The following is a 19,347-nucleotide window of genomic DNA, read 5'->3' as shown; positions in this document are numbered from 1 at the left end:
ACCTTTTCCCCCATTCTCCCCTCTCCCTCTCCCCTGTGATCTCCATTTCTGTGACTCTGTTGCTGTTCTAGTTGTTTGCTTAGTTGGTTTTTGTGGTGTTTTGTTTTGCTTTAGGTTCAGTTGTTAACAGTTTTGAGTTTGTTGTCATTTTACTGTTCATAGTTTCTGATCTTCTTCTTCTTCGATAAGTCTCTTTAACATTTCATGTAATATGGACTTGGTGATGATGAACTCCTTTAACTTGACCTTATCTGGGAAGCACTTTATCTGCTCTTCCATTCTAAATGATAGCTTTGCTGGATAGAATAATCTTGGATGTAGGTCCTTGTCTTTCATGACTTTGAATACTTCTTTCCAGCCCCTTCTTGCTTGCAAGGTTTCTTTTGAGAAGTCAGCCCATCATCTTATGGGAACCCCTTTGTAGGTAACTGTCTCCTTTTCTCTTGCTGCTTTTAAGATTCTCTCCTTATCTTTAATCTTGGGTAATGCAATTGTGATGTGCCTTGGTGTGTATTTCCTTGAGTCCAACTTCTTTGGGACTCTCTATGCTTCCTGGATCTCCTCGGAAATCTCTTTCCTTTGCCAGCGTGGGGAAGTTCTCCTTCATTATTTGTTCAAATAAGTTTTTAATTTCTTGCTCTCTCTCTTCTCCTTCTGGCACCCGTATGATTCAGATGTTGGAACATTTAAAGTTATCCCAGAGGTTCCTAAGCCTCTCATTTTTTTTGAATTCTTGTTTCTTCATTCTGTTTAGGTTGAATGTTTATCTCTTTCTTCTGCTCCAAATCATTGATTTGAGTCCTTGTTTTCTTCCTTTTACTGTTGGGTCCCTGCATATATTCCTTTATTTCACTTTGCATAGCCTTCACTGTTTCATCCATTTTGCGACCATACTCAACCAGTTCTGTGAGCATCCTGATTACCAGTGTTTTAAACTGTGCATCTGATAGGTTGTCTACCTGTTCATCGCTTAGTTCTATTTTTGGAGATTTGCCCTGTTGTTTCATTTGGGTCATATTTCTTTGCCTCAGCATGCTTGTTATGTTGGGAGGGGCAGAGCCTTAGGTATTTGCCAGGGTAGGGCAACCCAGGTGGCTGTGTTGTGATGCTGTATGTCAGGGAGGGGTCTGAGAGGGAACAGCGCCACTTGCTTGGCTCTCAGCTGGCTTTCAGTCACTTCCCTCACTACCCACAAGCAAATTGGGCCGTTCTGGTGCTGACTCCTGGGTGGGTGGGTTTATGTACTTTCTAGGACTCTGTGGGTCTCTCCAATGAACTATCCTGTGAGGCTGGGAGTCTCTCCCGCTGCCACAACCTGCACAGGTTTTTACAGCCAGAGGTTTGAGGCTTTCTTTTCCCACACTGGAACCCTGGATTACACGGTCTGTCTCTCTCCCCAGCTGTTCCTCCCATTTTATCCGCATGCGAATGTGGGACCGCCCAGACTACCGGCTGCCGCCTTGCCCACCTGGTCCTCCAGTCGCCGTCTTGCCCCACATCCATTCTGCCCCAGCTGCTGGTATCCACCCCTCCTACTGGTCTAGATAAATGTTTCTTATTCCACTCTTCAGCTGTTGGACTTCCATACAGTTCAATTTTCTGGCAGTTCTGGTTATTTTTTGTTTTTAAATTTGTTGTCGTCCTTTTTTGGCTGTGCGAGGAGGTAACATGTATCTACCTATGCCTCCATCTTGGCCCTCAATTTGAATATTTTATGCCAATCCAATCTGGCCTCCTGCAAAGTTTCTGTTGAGAAATCAGCTAACAGTCTTAAGAGAGCTCCCTTGTAGATAACTAACTCCTTTTCTCTTACTGCTTTTGAGATTCTCTCTTTGTCTTTAACCTTTGCCATTTTAATTATGATTTATCTTGGTGTGGTCTCTTTGGGTTCATCTCATTTGGGACTCTCTAGGCTTCCTGGACTCAGATGTCTTTTTCCTTCACCAGGATGGGGTACCAGAAAGAGAAGATATCAAGGTATTGAAAACCTATTTAAAGAAATAATGACTGAAAACGTCCCCATCCTGGTGAAGGAAAAAGACATCTGAGTCCAGGAAGCCTAGAGAGTCCCAAATGAGATGAACCCAAAGAGACCACACCAAGATAAATCATAATTAAAATGGCAAAGGTTAAAGACAAAGAGAGAATCTCAAAAGCAGTAAGAGAAAAGGAGTTAGTTATCTACAAGGGAGCTCTCTTAAGACTGTTAGCTGATTTCTCAACAGAAACTTTGCAGGAGGCCAGATTGGATTGGCATAAAATATTCAAATTGAGGGCCAAGATGGAGGCATAGGTAGATACATGTTACCTCCTCGCACAGCCAAAAAAGGACGACAACAAATTTAAAAACAAAAAATAACCAGAACTGCCAGAAAATTGAACTGTATGGAAGTCCAACAGCTGAAGAGTGGAATAAGAAACATTTATCTAGACCATGCAGATGTTGTTATGCTTCATGATGTCCCAGAGGTAGTTCCCTTAGACTGTCCTCATTTTTTTCATTCTTTTTTTTCTTCCCTGTTCTGACTGGGTGTTTTCTTCTACCTTGTCTTTTAAATCTCTGATTTGATCCTCTGCTTCATCTAATCTGCCAATGATTCCTTCAGATGTATTCTTCATTTATTGTATTCTTGTCCTGATTGTTCTTTTTTTTCTAGTTTCTATGTCCTTTTTTTTAATGCTGCTGAAGTTCTCACTAAGTTCCTTGAGCATCCTTAACCACTTTTTTGAACTCTGTATCTGGTTGTTTTCTTGCCTACATTTTGCTGCATTCTTTTTCTGGAGATTTGTCCTGGTCATTCACTTGGGACATGTTTCTTTGTCTACCCATTTTGGCTCCCTCTCTGTGTTTGTTTCTATGTATTAGGTAGATTTTCTATTTCTCCCAGTCTTGGTAGGGTGGCCCTTATGTAGTAGGTGTCCTGTAGGGCCCAGGTCAACTCAGTTGGGTGCTCCAGGTGTACTCCGTCCTGCTGTAGCTAAGCCTTGATTGCTGTTGGCATGTCAGTGGAATTGACCCCTAGGCTGATCAGCTATGAGATCTGGCTGCAACTACAGTGGAGGATCTGATGTGCAGGAGGTGACCTCACAGAGCAAAACTCACTTTGGTGGTGTTCTGGTGCCTGCTGAGTCTGCCAATCGTGTGTTTCAATTGTGGAGGTGGTTGAGTGGTGGTCTGGTTGGTCTGAAGCTCGTCAACCAGGTGCACTTTCTCTGGGGCTTCCTAAGAGATACAGACCAGGGTCGGCCACCGCCTATGCCCTGGCTGAGGTGACCCACCATGAGCTACAGAGCTCTCCATAGATGGCTACAACTGTGCTGTGCTTAGAGGTGCCTGGGACAGGCAAAGCTGCACACCAAGTCCAGCTGCTTCTAATGCTGGGCCTGGGACCACCCAGCCAGAGGTATGTGGCATGCGCAAGCCAAATGCTGCTTGTTTGGGATTTATGAATGAGGCTTTGAGAGAATTTAGGAAAGTCCATACACAGCATGAGCCAAACCTATTCATATGGAAAAGCCACTGGAAGCAGCTTGAATGGTCCCACATTTGGGTGGAGTAGGGTCTCAGGGAATTACCAGGGCAGGGCAAACAGCATTAGTTGGGTTAATGGAAACCAAGATATGATGCCCTACTGTGCCTGCTGGAGGAGGGTTGAGCAAAGGAACAAAGGCTTCTGGCAGCATTTCTCTCTAGGAGAACTCTAATCCTCCAGTCCTTGCCCCAAAGCCAGACAATTCATTCCTCTCCTTATGTCCTTGGTGCCTTTCAAGCTGCTGCCCAAGCACTGGAGCTCAGGGTGAGTCTGAGTAAGTCTGTGCACCAGTCCTTTAAGAGGAACAACAGGGACTCCAGAAGCCCTCTGTCTTACTCAGCCACAATCTCCGCAGGTTTTCACAGCCAGAAGCATATGAGATGGCAACCAATTGGTGTTTCTCTTTCACATTGATTTTTTTTTTTCCTCTCTCTCTCCCTCACTCTCTCTCTAAAATCAGTGAGAAAAAAAGTCCTCAGGTGTGGATAAAAGAAAAAAACAACAACAAAAAACACCAAAATAAACATTAAGGGATTAAATATGCCAGATAGTAAGAAGGGTGAGGAGGTGGAAATTGGGAGATGAGCTGGAGGTCTGTCTAAAGAGAAGTAAGCCTCCAAGTTATCCCCATCTATTCCTCAGCCACTCTCACAAAGAGGAGAGAAGGTGTAGTCTCTGGGTAAATCCAATCAGAGAGGCTCTAGGTTTGGGAATGTAAAACAGAGGGTTTGGTCATGGACTGAAAAATGCAAGTATGTACACTGAATTGAGACTCCAGACCTCTTCTGTTGCAGCTCCAGCCTTCAGGACACCAGCCAGTGTTGGAAAAGGAGGCAATAGGGATTCAGGGAAGATGGCTTCAAGACAAAAATGCAACACAGGTTAGCAGGGCAAAGGTACACATGAGAGGAAAGATATGGGAAGGCTTGGTCACAGGTGCAAAAACAAAAAACTACTAAGATGAGGCAATTCTTAATTCTATGAAAGACAGAAAGTTGTGTAAAAAAAGAAACAATCTTACTTGGCTCAGAGTGAACAATAGTTACACAGTCATAATCACATACAGCCTGAAGTGTCTTAACTAAAAATTGGTATAACTAAATTGGGAGGATCTAGGGAGGCATAATTGCTATAAGGGAGAAAAATCTTTATTTGCCACAATAAAAGTTAGTTTTTAACACTAATGAATAGAGAATAATAAGCATATTATTAGGGAAAAAAAAGAAAATAGACACATTTAAACATGTTAAAAGTAGTTCCCTCTGTACTTTTTTGTGGCTTCTGCCCACGAGATGCCCCTTGATTATCTGACTCTGGTGGCTGGGGGTTGGTGAAGCTTGCATCCTGGGTCTCATGGGACAGTGGCAATCTGAGAGAGAATTCCTGGCTGTCTATCACCCCCATGGCACTGGATAGTATACTGGGGCACACTCGCAGTCTTTCTGTTGAGGAGGCCTTTTTGCTTGTCTTGGAGCTTCAGACGAAGGGCAGACACATTTATTGGCCTACAGAGCTACTCTCAAGGAATGTCAGCTGTGGACTCCATCTTGGTGCTCCCCCTCTGCCTTGCTCCCAGCTTACTGGTATCATCCAGAAAAGAGCTTATATACTAGTTTGGGGCTCCAATTTCTGTGACTGTCACTCAGTGAACATTGTCAGATTTCTGGCTCTGGTAGTCAGCAAAATTTACGCTTGCAAGTCCCTCAGGACCATATATGTTTGCATACTTTTAAAAGCTGGTATGTGAGGGTCTAGCTTCTAGTCGATCCAAATCTAGGTGCTGACATCTTCCCCTTTAAGACACTGAGAGGCCTTTGCACATCCACAGCTACTGAGACTTATTAAAAATAGAATGGGCTGCTTCCAGGAGCTGAGGCAGGGTTGAATAACAAGATTCATGTTCTACATGAGGCCACTCCTTCAAGACTGGGTGATGTGGCTGTTTCAACTACTGTATAGAAACCAACAGATAGAGTCAAGCAAAATGGAAGAAACAAAGGAATATGTTCCAAACAAAAGAACAAGATAAAACCTCAGGAAAAAAAAACTTAATAAAACAAAGATAAATAATGTATCTGATAAAAAGTTCAAAATAATGGTCATAAAGATGTTCACTGAACTGGGAAGAATGGGTAAACACAGTGAGAACTTCACCAAAGAGATGGAAAATATAATAAAGTATCAAATAGAAGTCACAGAAGGGAAGAATATAATAATAATTAAATGAAAAATACACTGGGCGTTTCAATAACTTTAGACATGATGAAGCAAAAGAAAGAGTCAGGCAACTTGAAGACAGGCAGTGAAACTCAACCAATCAGAACTAGCAAGAAGAAAAAAGAATGAAAAAAAGTGAAAATAATGGTTTTATGGGACAACATCAAACAAACTAATATTTACATCAAATGGCACCCACAAGGAGAATGAAATAAAACATGTAAATAAAATGTTCACCTAAGTATTTAATAAACTGTAAAGTGCTATATAACAATATTTTTTGAATAATGGTGTTATTAGAGTCTAAAAACAAGTATGTGACACCTCTGAAGTGGCAGGTGGGGATTTCTCTTTTCTCATAAACTTTTTACCATTATTTGATTATTTTTGCGTTTAAGAGAATATTTTGATTTTAAAATTAAACACACACGCCCAAGGACTTGGTTGGAGAAAATGTGCCTATTGATTTGCTTGCAGAGGATAATTTAACCAACTGGATGTCCCCTCTAGTACCTAAACAACCAAAGGAGCAAATTAAGAAATAATCTACAGCTGCCCAGGCCCCTATTACCAGGAAATCCACCATTTTATTTTGGGTGAGAGAGGTCTGGGATTGGTTTCTTCCCACCAACATCCCCAGCTTTAAGGTACACAACGTGATGATGTGATGTAAGTATACTGTGACATGATTATCACTATAAGGGTAGTTAACACATCTAACAAGATACTCACATACTTATCACGTGCGCACGCACGCGTGCACGTGTTTGTGTGTGATGAGAACTTTTACAATCTACTCTCTTAGCAACTTTCAAGCATACAATACAGTAGTGTTATCTGTAATCACTGTAATGTACATTAGATTCCCAGAACTTATTTATCTTATTCTTTGAAGTTTGTATCTTTTCATCACCTTCACTCATTGCCCCCATGTCCCCATGCCTCCAATCCCTGACAACCACTAATCTATTCTTCATCAGTTCATTTTTTTCAGATTCCAGATATATGTATGTATACAGTATTTGTATTTCTCTGTCTGATTTATTTCACTTACATAGTGCCTTCAAGGTTCATCCATGTTGTCACAAATGGCAGGATTTCCTTCTTTTATTTTTAAGATTTAATTTATTTATTCTTAGAGAGAGAGGAAGGGAGAGAGAAAGAAAGGGAGAGAAACATTGATATGGGAGAGAAACATCAATCGGTTGCATCTCATATGCGCCAACCAGGGACCAAACCATCAACCCAGGCATGTGCCCTGACTTGCAACCTTTTAGTCTGCAAAATGACACCCAATCAACTAAGCCTCACTGTCAGGGCAGGATTTCCTTCTTTTTAAAGCTGAATAATATTCCATTGTATACATATACCACATTCTCTTTATCCACTCATTCATCTATGGATACTTAGGTTGTTTTCATGTCTTGGTTATTGTAAGTAATGCTGCAACATGAACATGGGAATGCAGGTGTCTCTTTGAGATAGTTTTCTTTTCCTTCGGATATACACCCAGAACTAAAATTGCTGGATTATAAGGTAGTTTTATTTTTAATTTTTTGAGGAATTGCCATACTGTTTTAAATAGTGGACTCACCAATTTACATTTCCATTAACAGTGCACAAGAGTTTCCTTTGCTCCACATTCTCACCAGTACTTGTTATTTCTTGTATTTTTGGTAACAGTCATTCTAACCAGTGTAAGGTGATATCTCATTGTGGTTTTGATTTGTATTTCCCTGATTATTAGTAATGTTGATAACATGTATCTGTTGCCATTTTATATATCTTCTTTGGAAAAAAGTCTGTTCAAGACCTTTGTCCCTTTTTAAATTGGGTTATTTGGTTTTATTGCTATTAAGTTCTAGGAATTCTTTTTGTTGTAGATATTAAGCCCTTATCAGATATAGGGCTTATAAATATTTTCTCCCATTCCATGAGTTGCCTTTTCATTTTGTTGATCTTTTCTTTTGCTGTGCATAAGCTTTTTAGTTTGATGTAATCTCATTTGTTTATTTACGTCTTTGTTGCTTCTGGATGTTGTTTTAAATAATTTGCATTCGTGCTAACTCAAATCTAGTCATCTAAAAGCTAAGGTTTACCTAGACAGTGCATGGAATGACAGGCAATTTAATCCTTCAGCAAAACTGGGCTTGAAACCTCCATTCATTTCCCTTAGAGAAGGTGAACATTCCAGAGGGAGGAGGTCAAGATGGCAGAATGCCAATCCTAATAAAAAAATATCCTCTCAGTAGGTGGAGATATGTCTTGACTCAAGGAAGAGAAGATATTGTTTGGGTATGCAGCCCCTTAAATGCTGATACTGCTCAATTTGATCCAAAGGTAGCTACCCAACCTCTAGCTATGCAAGGTTCACCACAAAGTTCTTTTGATATAATGGGGACCCTCACCTGACATCTCTCAGGTCCAGGAAAATAAAAAGGATGTGGTAGAAACTTGCTGTGGAAAGCTACCAAACAAATGGAAAGATGAGAAACTCTTCATATATCTAAGGCAAGAGAACAGAGCTGAGAAAGAAGACCTTAAGCAGGGTCTATGAAACAGCAATAATGATTATAAAAGTAAATCTATAAAGAGACATAAACTCTTCTTTTGAAAAAAATAAACTTAGTAGTAAAAGAGTGAACGATAGTCCAAATAAGTTACAGTACAGTGACACTTGGGTGACATAAAGAAGACAGTTAAAATAAATTTACCCAGTGAGTCTACAATTATTTCAAAAGAAGAAGTTTTTTAAAAACTATTTTTTACCTGAAGCCAACATAGTTTTCCATGACGACACACATTAGCTCCTTCTTCAGCCACGCCCAAGACACTCTGCTTCTTGATGTGGAGCATCTGGTAAGAAAAGGAAGAAAATACAATTCTCCAGGGAATTAATTTTGCAATTATGATTTCATGAATGACACAAGTAATAACAAAGTGGGTCATATTTTTTAAACTCATAAAATCTGACTAATCCAAAATAGGAGTCTGTTTCATATGCGCACACACCACCACCACCACCACCACCATACTACTAAACACTTGTGATCCTTTTTTTAGTTTTCACAAAATTATTCCACAACTGGAAAATAAATCATTCACATCCCCAATGCTAGTAAGAATTGAAAACTCTGAAACCTTTTGTTACCACTGATATAACAGAGAAAGATGCATCAAAGAACAGCACCCTGACACAGGGCAATATACTGTACCTGAAGGGAACTCACATAGTGGCTGAGTTTCACAGTATCTACTGCTCAGAATCAGAGAAACAGGGATTCAACAGGTCCCTTAAAGTCTTAGATTCATTAAATCACTCAAAATCAAAATAGTGGTAACCCAGGAACATATGTTAGTCCTTTGATTATCTGTACTCTTATGCTATGAGTATTTAAAAAGATTATATAATTCTAAGATCCTTAATCCACAATCTATAAAAATATCGGCATGATACAAGATACTCCCCGTTTTATAGGTAGGCAAATTACTCAAGAGTGCAAGGGCATGGTAATTTATGCTAGCACAGTATCTTCCTTTAGAGAGTGAAGTGTTTTATATCCTGAGTATCTTCTATTACCAACGAAAAAACAGGAATGAAGTTTTAGTTCCATCCTCAATCAACAACAAGAAGGCTGCAGAACTGGGAACAAAATCTGTATTTTCCCATTGACAAGAATTTCCAACTACCTCTTCCAAATTCCAAAGCAAAAGCTCTTATCCCATTTTTGTTGTTGTTGTCATGTACCCTTTAAACAATCTGTTGATATAGAAAGAATTCTTGCAACTTAATTTAAAAGTGGGCAATAGAATAGACATTTCTCTGGAGAAGATATTCAAATAGCCAAAAAGCACATTAAAAAATAGTCAACATTATTAGCTGGCAGGGAAATGCAAATCAAAACCACAATGAGATACCATATTTCACAGAATGACATTAGAATGACAATAATCAAAATGACAGACAACATAGTCTCAAGGCTTTAAATATCATTAGAGGCTAACTCTTGACTTGATATCTCCACCTGAGACTGTTTTCCTCATCTCTAGACTTACATTCAAACTTAGGTTGACAGAAACTAAAAATTCCTACTTATCTCGCCCAAACCTTTTCCACCCATAGTCTTTCTCATCTCAGTTTAATAGCAACTCCATACTTCAGGTGAGAATGTGGAGAAATTGGAACCCTCATATCCTGCTGGTGAGAACGTCAAATGGTACAGCAGCTTTGGAAGACAGTATGACCAATCCTTAAAAAATTAAACATCAAGTTACTGTATGACCCAGCAATTCCACTCCCATGTATCTATCCAAGAGAAATGAAAACATATGTCCACACAAAAACCTGTACATTAATGTTCTCAGCAGCACAGTTTATAATAGCCAAAAAGTAGAAACAATCCAAATGTCCATCAGATGGGCAAAAGGATAAATGAAGTGTGGTACAGCCATACAAAAGAATATTTGGCATAAAAAATAAGTGAAATACTGGTATAAGCTATTACATAGACGAACCTTAAAAATGTTATGCTAAGCAAAAGAAGACAGTCACAAACGAAAATATATTGTATGGTCTCATTTATATGAAATGTCTTGAACAGTCAAATCCATAGAGGCAAGAAATAGATGAGGGACTGTCAGGGGTTAGGGAAGGGTTAGAGGTGATGGCTAAGGAGCATGGGGTTTCTTTTGGGAGTATTCAAAATGTTCTAAAAATCATTCTAGTGATAGGTGTATAGCTCTTTGAATACCCTGAAAATTAGAGAACTGCACATTATAAATTGATTAATTTTACAGTATGTGGATTTATATCTCAACAAAGCTGTTATTTAAAAAAGAATCTGTTGGAAGCTAATGCTCCCTCAAAAAATGTACCCATGAGGCTTCCCATCAAGATGGCACTGTAGGCAGGCATGACTTGCCTCTTTGCATAACCACATCAAAGTTAACAACTAAAATATAGAATGACCATCACTCAGGAACATCAGAAATCAAGTTGAATGAAGTCTGACAACTACAAAAACGAGTTGAATGGAAGTCTGACAACTACAGAATTGTAGAAACAACACGCATCCAGACAGGTAGGAAAGGCATGGAAGTGGAAGCCCTGGCCTCACCCTCACATGGATAAAAATTTGGGAGGGATATCTTGGGAGCGAGGAGTCCCAGACCCACACCAGGCCCCCCAGCCCAGGATTCCAGTGCCAGGAAGGTAAGTCCTCACAGTTTCCGGCTGTGAAAACCAGCCGGGATGGAGTTGGTGGAGGAGGCTGCGGGAGCCCTGAGCAGTTCTTCTTGGGAAAACCACACATGGACTCACCTACTCAGATTGCTCCCTCTGAGCTTCAGCACCAGGGTGGCAGCTTGAAGGGCACCCGTGGTATACAGGGAGAGACCGAAGAGTCTGGCACTGGGGCAAGCAGAGGCCATTGTCCCTTGGCTGAGCCCTCCCCACACAGAGCTGTTGAGCTGGTGCCATATCTGAGACTCCATCAACCTGGCTAACACTGTGTGACCTACCAACTTATGGGCCTACCCAAGCTGCTTTTCCATAAGAATGGCTGGTTTTGGCTCCTAAATCCTATCAAGCAAGCAACAGCTGGCTTCAGTGAGGCCTAGTGGCAGCCAGATTAGAGTCACAGCTTGGCTTCACCTGGGAATTTCCAAGCCCAGCACGAGTAGAAGCCATCTTAGATTGCTTTACAATTCAGGCAGGGTGGCCCTGGGCAAAACATAGGTGGGGGCTGACGTTGGCCTACACCACCCAGGAAATCCCAGGGCCAACACACCCAGTGGACAGCTGCAGACCATGTTGAAGCACCACCACCCTGCCCCTAAACAGCTGATCTTCCACAGAGGACAGAAGTTAATAGTCAGTGATCACAGCCAGTCCTTGCAGCTGACTGACCTGACTAAATCCCTCCCATTGACCTACCAACAGCAATCAAGAGTCAACTACAAGAGTAGAGTGTACTCAGCCCACACAAAGGGCACACCTCGAGTACCCAGCTTGGGTGATAGGGGAGGCTGTGCCACTGGGCCCTACAGGACACCTACTATATTAGACCACACTACCAAGACACGGAATCAAAGCAGCTCTACCTAATACATAAAAACAAATACAAGGAGGCTGCCAAAATGAGGAGACAAAGAAACACGGCCCAAAGGAAAGGACAGATCCAAATTCCAGAAAAAGAGCTCAGAGATAAGCAATCTATCAGATGCAGAGTTCAAAACCCTGGTTCTAAGGATGCTCAAGGACCTTAGTGAGGACCTCAGCAGCATAAAAAAGACCCAGTCAGAAATGAAGGATACACTAATTGAAATAAAAATTTATAGGGAAACAATAGAATGGATGAAGCCAAGAATCAAATCAATGATTTGAAACATAAGGAAGCAAAAAACAACCACACAGAACAAGAAGAAGAATAAAGAATCCCCCCCCCCAAAAAAAATGAAAATAGTATAAACAGCCTCTGGGACAACTTTAAGAGGTCCAACATTTGCATCATAGGGGTGCAACAAGGGGAAGAGAAAGAGCGAGAAATTGGAAATCTATCTAAAAAAATAGTGAAAGAAAATTTCCCTAATTTTGTGAAGGATGTAGGCATGCAAATCCAGGAAGCACAGAGAGTCCCAATTATGGTTGATGCAAAGAAGCCCACTTCCAGACACATCATTATTAAAAGGCCAAAGGTTAAAGATAAAGAGAGACCCTTGAAAGCAAGAGAAGAGAAGATAGTTACTGGAAGGTTGCCAGATGGGAGGGGGAAAGGGGAGAATAGGGGAAGAGGTGAGGTGATTAAGAAGTACAAATAGGTAGTGACAGAATAGCCTTAGGAGTGTAAAGTACAGTATAGGAAATGGAGTAGCCAAAGCACTTACATGCATGACCCATAGACATGAACAATGATGGAGGGTTGCCTGAGGGAATAGGGGACACTGGGTGGAGGCGGGCAAAGGGGGAAAAATTCAGGACTACAGTAATAGCATAATCAATAAAATATAATTAAAATTTTTTAAAAATGTACCCATGCAGACACAAGCATAAGCTTGCATCTAAACAGAAAGCATCATGACTCCCCAGAAATCCACCTGTGAAATGCACCCTAGGCTGCCATGTCTCAAATTACTAAATGGGTTATAGAGAAACTGCCCAAACAGAGCATCTAGAATTCTCTTTTTAAAATATAAGTAAAAAAATTTCCAACTTTCCTGTAAACGTGCCAATGGCTGTCCACCTCACTCATGTCAAATTCAAAATTCTTGCAATGTCTAAAAAAGCCCTACCTGATCTACCTCCTGTTTCTTCTCATTTTCTGTCACTCTTCTTCACTGTGGTCCTACCACACTGACCTCCCTGTTGTTCCTTCACACAAGCCAAGTGTGCTTTAGTTTCAGGGCCTTGGTACTTGCTAATTACACCTTCTTTAATTTCTTTACCTAGAGAGCCACATCCCTGGCTCTCTTCTTTCGGGTCTGCATTCTAAAGTGTCCTCTTCACAGAGGTTGCCTCTGTCTAAAAACAGGAACTCTCTGTCACTCTATTCACCACACCACATTTTATTTTTCTTCATAAAACTTATCACCAGATAATATACAACTATTTACTTTCTTGTAACACAATGTAAGCTCCTCGAGGGCTGGAAACTGATTATTGTTTTATCCTAGACCTCAGAATAATGCCTGGCAAAAAGCAGGCACTCAAATATTTTGTTAAATTATTAGAGAAAACATCAATGATCTTATAGTAAGAGAAAAATCTGTGACATAGACATGATATCCATATGCAGACAATACTGAGAATGACTGGAGGCAATACTTACTGCTGCACCAAACTTCTGCTGGAACTGATCAATGACTGTGTATGTCACCTCTTCTTCCTCTAAAGGGGAATGATGATATTAGATATATTTGTCTTCCTTGGAAACAGAATAGCCTTCCCACTAATTTTAGGTATATTAATCAACTCCTACTTCATTGCAACTCAAATGTCTAGTTATTTCATATCACCTACATCAGCCCATCACACAGTGAACACTATTAGCATCCTGTTTGTCAACTGAGAATAAACAAAAGCCCACCAATGACAATCTTATGGATTTGACTATTTAGTCATTTCTTGTGACAATCCAGTAATGTTTCCCTCCTTATAGGTTTTATGTCTTAAAATACTTCAAGACATGCACTTTTTTAAACTTTATTTTTATTGTTGACACTATTACAGATCTCCCCATGCCCCCGACTTTACCTGCCTCCACCCAGCCCTCACCCTTCTTCCCTCTGGCCATCACCACATGTTGTGGTGTCTGTGGGTTACACATATATGTTCTTTGGCTAATCCCTCCACCTTCTTTCATGTAGTCTCTCCCTCCTCCCTCCCCTCTGACAGCTGTCAGTCTGCTCCTTGTATCCATGCTTCTGTTTTCTTTGTTCATCAGTTTATTTTGTTCATTAGAATCCACATATAAGTGAGATCATAGGGTATTTGTTTTTCCCTGACTGGCTTATTTCACTTAGCATAATAATCTCCAGGTCCATCCATGCTGTCGCAAAAGCATATTCATAACAAAAAAAATTACAGTTTAAAATAAATTAGTCCTGGAGACGGACCAATGTCCACCCTTTTGGAATTCTCTGGGTTCTGAAAGTTAATTATTTTTTAATTATGTAATTTAAAAGATTACAATATAGTATAATATGTAGTTCTTCAACTCCCAACCTCTAAAACTTTGGAGTGGCACAGGACACAGTCCACGTACCTCTTTCTTTTTTCTATCCATTCTCACTATCTTGGAGACCTATCTCATCTAGTCTCAAGATTTTAAATATCACTTACAGGCTAACTCTTGAATTTATAGCTTCATCTCAGACCTTTCTACTCATCTCTAGACCTACATTCAAACTTAGGTTGACAGAAACTAAAGTCCTAATTATCTCCCCAAAACTTTTCCCACCCATAGCCTTTCCCATCTCAGTTTAATAGTTCATGCTAACTCCCCTCATGTCATCCTTGAGTTTTTCTCTCACATCCACATCTGTCAGTACATTGTGTATGCTCTACCTCAAAATACCTCCAGAATCCCACCACTTCTTTTTTTTCTTTTAAAGGTTTTATTTATTTTTTTTTTTAGAGAGAGGGCAGGGGAGGGAGAACAATTGATGTGAGAGAGAAATATGAATCAGTTGCCTCTTGTACATGCCCTGACCGGGGGATGGAACCCGAGACCCTGGCACATGCCCTGACCAGGAATCAAACAAGCGGCTTTTCACTTTGTGGAATGACACCCAACCACTAAGCCACACCAGTCAGGGCCACCACGTCTTACCAACCATACAGCCGCTACTAGGGTCCAAGCCTCGTCATACCCACTCATCTTAAAATATTTCAGTAGCCTCCTGCATGTGCTTTCATCTTTGCCCTCTTTTCAATATCTCTCTATACAGCCTTTAGAGCGAACTTGTTAAAACAGAAGTCAGATCATGTTATTTTCCTGCTCAAAACTCTCCAATGGAAAATAAAAGTTTTAAAATACTATACAATAGTGTAAAATATGAAATACTTAGGGATAAATATGGCAAAAGATATTTAAGAAATAGTGGGCACCACAGAACATTGCTGAGAAATTAAATCTAAACAAATGGAAAGATAATCTAGGTAAATGGATTGGAATACTCAAAATTGTTAACATGCCAATATTCCCCTATCAATTCAATGCAATCCCAATAAAAATTCCATCAGGATTTGTTTTGTTTTGTTTTGTTTTGTGTTTTGGTAGAAATTAACAAGCTAATTCTAAAGTTCATAGGGAAATGTAAAAAACTGAGAATAGCCAAAACAGCTTGGAAAAAGACCATCTGATTTCAAGCATAAAACAAAACAATCTCTTATTGGTATAAAGATAGAAAAATAGATCAATGTAACAGAATAGAGTGTTGAGAAATAAACCTACACATTTATAGACAACTGATTTTTGACAGAGGTGTAAATGTAATTGAGTGAAGAATCTATAGTCTTTTCAACAAATGGTGCTGGAACAACTGATTATTCATATGCAAAAAAGGAACTTTGATCCATACCTCATATCTTACACAAAAATTAACTGAAAATTGATCACAGACCTAAATGTAAACCTAAAACTATAAAACATCTAGAAGAAAATATGGAGAAAATCTTTGTGACTTTGAGTTAGGAAGAAATTTCTTAGATATAACATCAAAGGCATAATCCATAAAAGAAAATATAGATAAATTATAGTTTATCAAAATTTTAAAAGTCTGCTCTTTGAGAGATACTTTAAGGGAATGAAAAGCCGAACCACAGATTTAGAGGAAATATTTGTGAAGCATATATCTGAGAAAAGACTTGTATCCAGAATATATAAAGAACTCCTAACACTAAATAATAAAATACTTCACTAAGAAAAATGAGCAAAAGATATGAACACTTTACCAAAGATATTAAATGGCTAATAAGCACATAAAAAGATCTTCAAAATCCTTAGTCATTAGGGAAATGGTAAATCCAAAAAATCCTCGGTGGCGTCTCTTCTCACTTCAGAGTAAAAGCCCCTTCAATAATTACAACATCTTCCATGATCCACTGACCCCACTTGATTTCCTGCTACTCTCCTTGCTCTGGCACACTGATCTCTTTGCTGTTATGTCAAGATCCTGACGTGTTCCTATCTCAGGGCCTGTATTTGTTTGTTTGTTTTTCTGCCCCCAAAATATTTCCCACAGATATCCATATAGCTCCATTTCTCACCTCCTCCAGGACATTACTCAAATGTCACCATTTCAATAAAGCCTATCCTGGACACCCTAAATTGTAAAACTACCCTCTCCACAGACTTCTACTCTTTCTTCTGTATTTCTCTCCATAGCACCTGGCACTAGCATACTATATGTTATAGTCATTTATCTTATTTAATTATTTAGTGCATATTTCCTAAACCAGGGCTCAGTGAGGGTACAGACGCCACACCTCAGTATACCCAATATCCGGATACAGTGTGCACTATAATATTAAATAAACAAATAAATCATGATATTTTATCTTGATTCAGGACTGAGAAGCAATGGCTTAGCTGAGCATTCCACGTGGAACCCTGACTCAGGGTTATGCCAGCTCTGAAGAGTTGTGAACCACAATAGAGGCCCAGCACTCACCTGATATGCTGTACTTGAAGTCATTCAGGAGAGAGGTGGTTGGTGCCTCAAAAGCAGGAGCAGGAGGCTCACATACATTGAGGTCATCTCTCCTTTTCTCCATCCTGGTTCTCTCTGTGTTTAGACTGTGCTTACAAACAAACAAACAAACAAAAAAAAACAACAGTCAGGTGACTTGTTCTCTGTTGCTAATGCCATACACAATTTTGCCACACATCAATGATAAGAACGCTTAGACCTCTGTTTCATAGACAGCCCATTCATCCACTGCTTACATTGACTTGGATATACCATCTAAAGATGGGAAAAATACCCATCTATTTCTTCTCATTTCTATTACCTCAGGTCATTTTAGGAATTACCAAGCTATCGAATTAGAGTTAAGACATTCTACCCTGATGTGTGTATTTGGGTAACATAATAATTAAGAAAAGTATTCATCATACCTAACAGAGGATGCCTTTTCTCCCAGTGCAGATTGTTCTATTTCATCCAGTAGTTCCACTGTAAAATAAACAAATGGCTTCCAATAGTTTCCAATCTGAAAGCAATTTACACCCCATCTGTCCTCAGATGGACTGGAGGTGTTTGAGTTCCACACACAGTAATTGGAAATGAAATGTTAATCCCTAGAGGCCTTTATATGCTAGCTATAAAAGACAGCAGAAAAGACTATCCAAAGTACTAAAGACTCCTAATATTTATTTATTTATTTTTTTCAATTACAGTTAACATTCAATATTATATTAGTTTCAAGTGTACAGCATAGTGGTTAGACATTTATATAACTTACAAAGTGATCACCCTGACAAGTCTAGAACTCACTTGCAATATTATTCACTATATTCCATATACTGTACTTTACATCCCCGTGACTATTTTGTAACTATCAATTTGTGCTTCTTGATCCCTTCCCCTTTTTCACCTAGTCCCCCCCAACCCCTATCCCATCTGGCAACCATCAGTTGGTTCTCTATATCTATGAATTTGCTTCTGTTTTGTTTGTTCATTTATTTTGTTTTTTAGATTCCATGTATAAGTAAAATCATATTTGTCTTTCTCTGATTTGTTTCACTTAGTATAATACCCTCTAGGTCCTCCCATGTTGTCGTCAATGTTAAGATTTAATTCTTTTCATGGCCAACTAATATTCCATTGTATATATGTACCACATCTTCTTTATCCAAATGTCTTTTTATCAATGGACACTTGGGTTGTGACAACTCCTAACACTATGTTCCTATGTAGCTTCCTTGGCCGTTCAGCAGGGTTAGGGACCTCTCTATATGTGCCCTTTACCCTTTGTGTTCCAAGGCACCTTTGTGGTAATACAAATTGGTTCTAGAGATATCTTTTCCCTTCTATTCATTCCCATCCTAATGCACTTTCCTTCACACTACATACTGTTTGGGAGTTTTCTATAAAATCATTTACAGAACTGTCCCCTTCGAAACTCTCGCAGGTTGGCACAACAGTAGTTCAGTGACATGAAAAGTAATAAAAGCTAGATTGGAAATCACAAAAGATATATTAGAGAAAACATTCCACAAGATTCAGGAACTATTTATTTTTAACCTAGCAGTACAGGGAATGTAGGAAATATTATATACCATTGATTCCATGATGCACATTTTAAACAGCACTGAAGTTATATGTGATTGACAGAAACTGCACATGACAATTTAATTGGCAGCTTTATTTCTTTCTTAGGGTGGGAAAAGTAATAGTGTACGTTATAATTAATGGCATCTTAGATTCAATTAAGTACGCTTAGTTACTTTTCAGGGGAAAAGGCTCTCAAGGGCCACTCTCAAACGTCTTTTTCCCCTGCACTATTTAGAAGTGTTGAGCCTGGGGGAGAGAAGATGAAATTCACTAAAAGCACTGATTAGTCAAATATTATCCTTCATCTTGATTCTTATTCAAGGTGCTTTTCAGGGAGACCCCTCCATCTCTAATTGAACCACACTGGGCAAAGAAGGAGGTCATCTTTTGAGCTTAAAAATTGCGAACAAAGGCTAAGCTCTGAGAAAGAATTTAGGAAGCGATTAAATCCATGTGTACAGATCACAAAGCTAGTCAGTAGTTAGTATTCCCCTAAGTTAGTGAGATGGTAGTACTGATTCCTTCATTTCTTGTTATAAACCCATCCACGGCCTAGCTTCAAGCCAGTCCAGAACTCTGCTCCTCTGCAAAGGCTACTACTTAAAGCATGATTTAGAATCCCACTACTGCAACCACTATCATTGCCATTATAAAAAGGTGTTCAAGGGACAGAGTGTTTACAGTAGCATATTCAGTGACAAAGGACAGTTAGTTTGCCAGAAGTGGATCTGGATTGGCAGTCATCAATTTGGTGAGATTTTCTTCTCTCCCTAAATCCTACTTCTCTCACAAAACAAAATAACCTTTCGAACAGCAGTAA

At 39.5% G+C, this 19,347-nt stretch overlaps 1 protein-coding gene across 2 annotated transcripts in view; it reads right to left on the bottom strand.

Annotated features, from left to right (window-relative positions):
* The window catches only part of EXD1 (exonuclease 3'-5' domain containing 1), a 40,400-nt gene that overhangs the window by 15,889 nt on the left and 5,164 nt on the right, over positions 1 to 19,347 (bottom strand). For both annotated transcript variants that reach the window (XM_054565131.1, XM_054565132.1), the window contains 4 exons: positions 17,369 to 17,426; positions 16,923 to 17,047; positions 13,577 to 13,635; positions 8,520 to 8,606 (listed from right to left, as the gene is read on the bottom strand). In XM_054565131.1, the coding sequence (XP_054421106.1) occupies positions 8,520 to 8,606; positions 13,577 to 13,635; positions 16,923 to 17,047; positions 17,369 to 17,426 (329 nt within the window). The remainder of the gene's footprint in view (positions 1 to 8,519; positions 8,607 to 13,576; positions 13,636 to 16,922; positions 17,048 to 17,368; positions 17,427 to 19,347) is intronic.

Source organism: Pteronotus mesoamericanus, unplaced genomic scaffold (assembly GCF_021234165.1).
Source record: "Pteronotus mesoamericanus isolate MK-2021 breed Mesoamerican mustached bat unplaced genomic scaffold, CSHL_Meso_final contig_164, whole genome shotgun sequence".
Lineage (NCBI taxonomy): Eukaryota > Metazoa > Chordata > Mammalia > Chiroptera > Mormoopidae > Pteronotus > Pteronotus mesoamericanus.
Note: the sequence above shows the minus strand (reverse complement) of the source record. Positions and strands in the feature narration are given on the sequence as shown.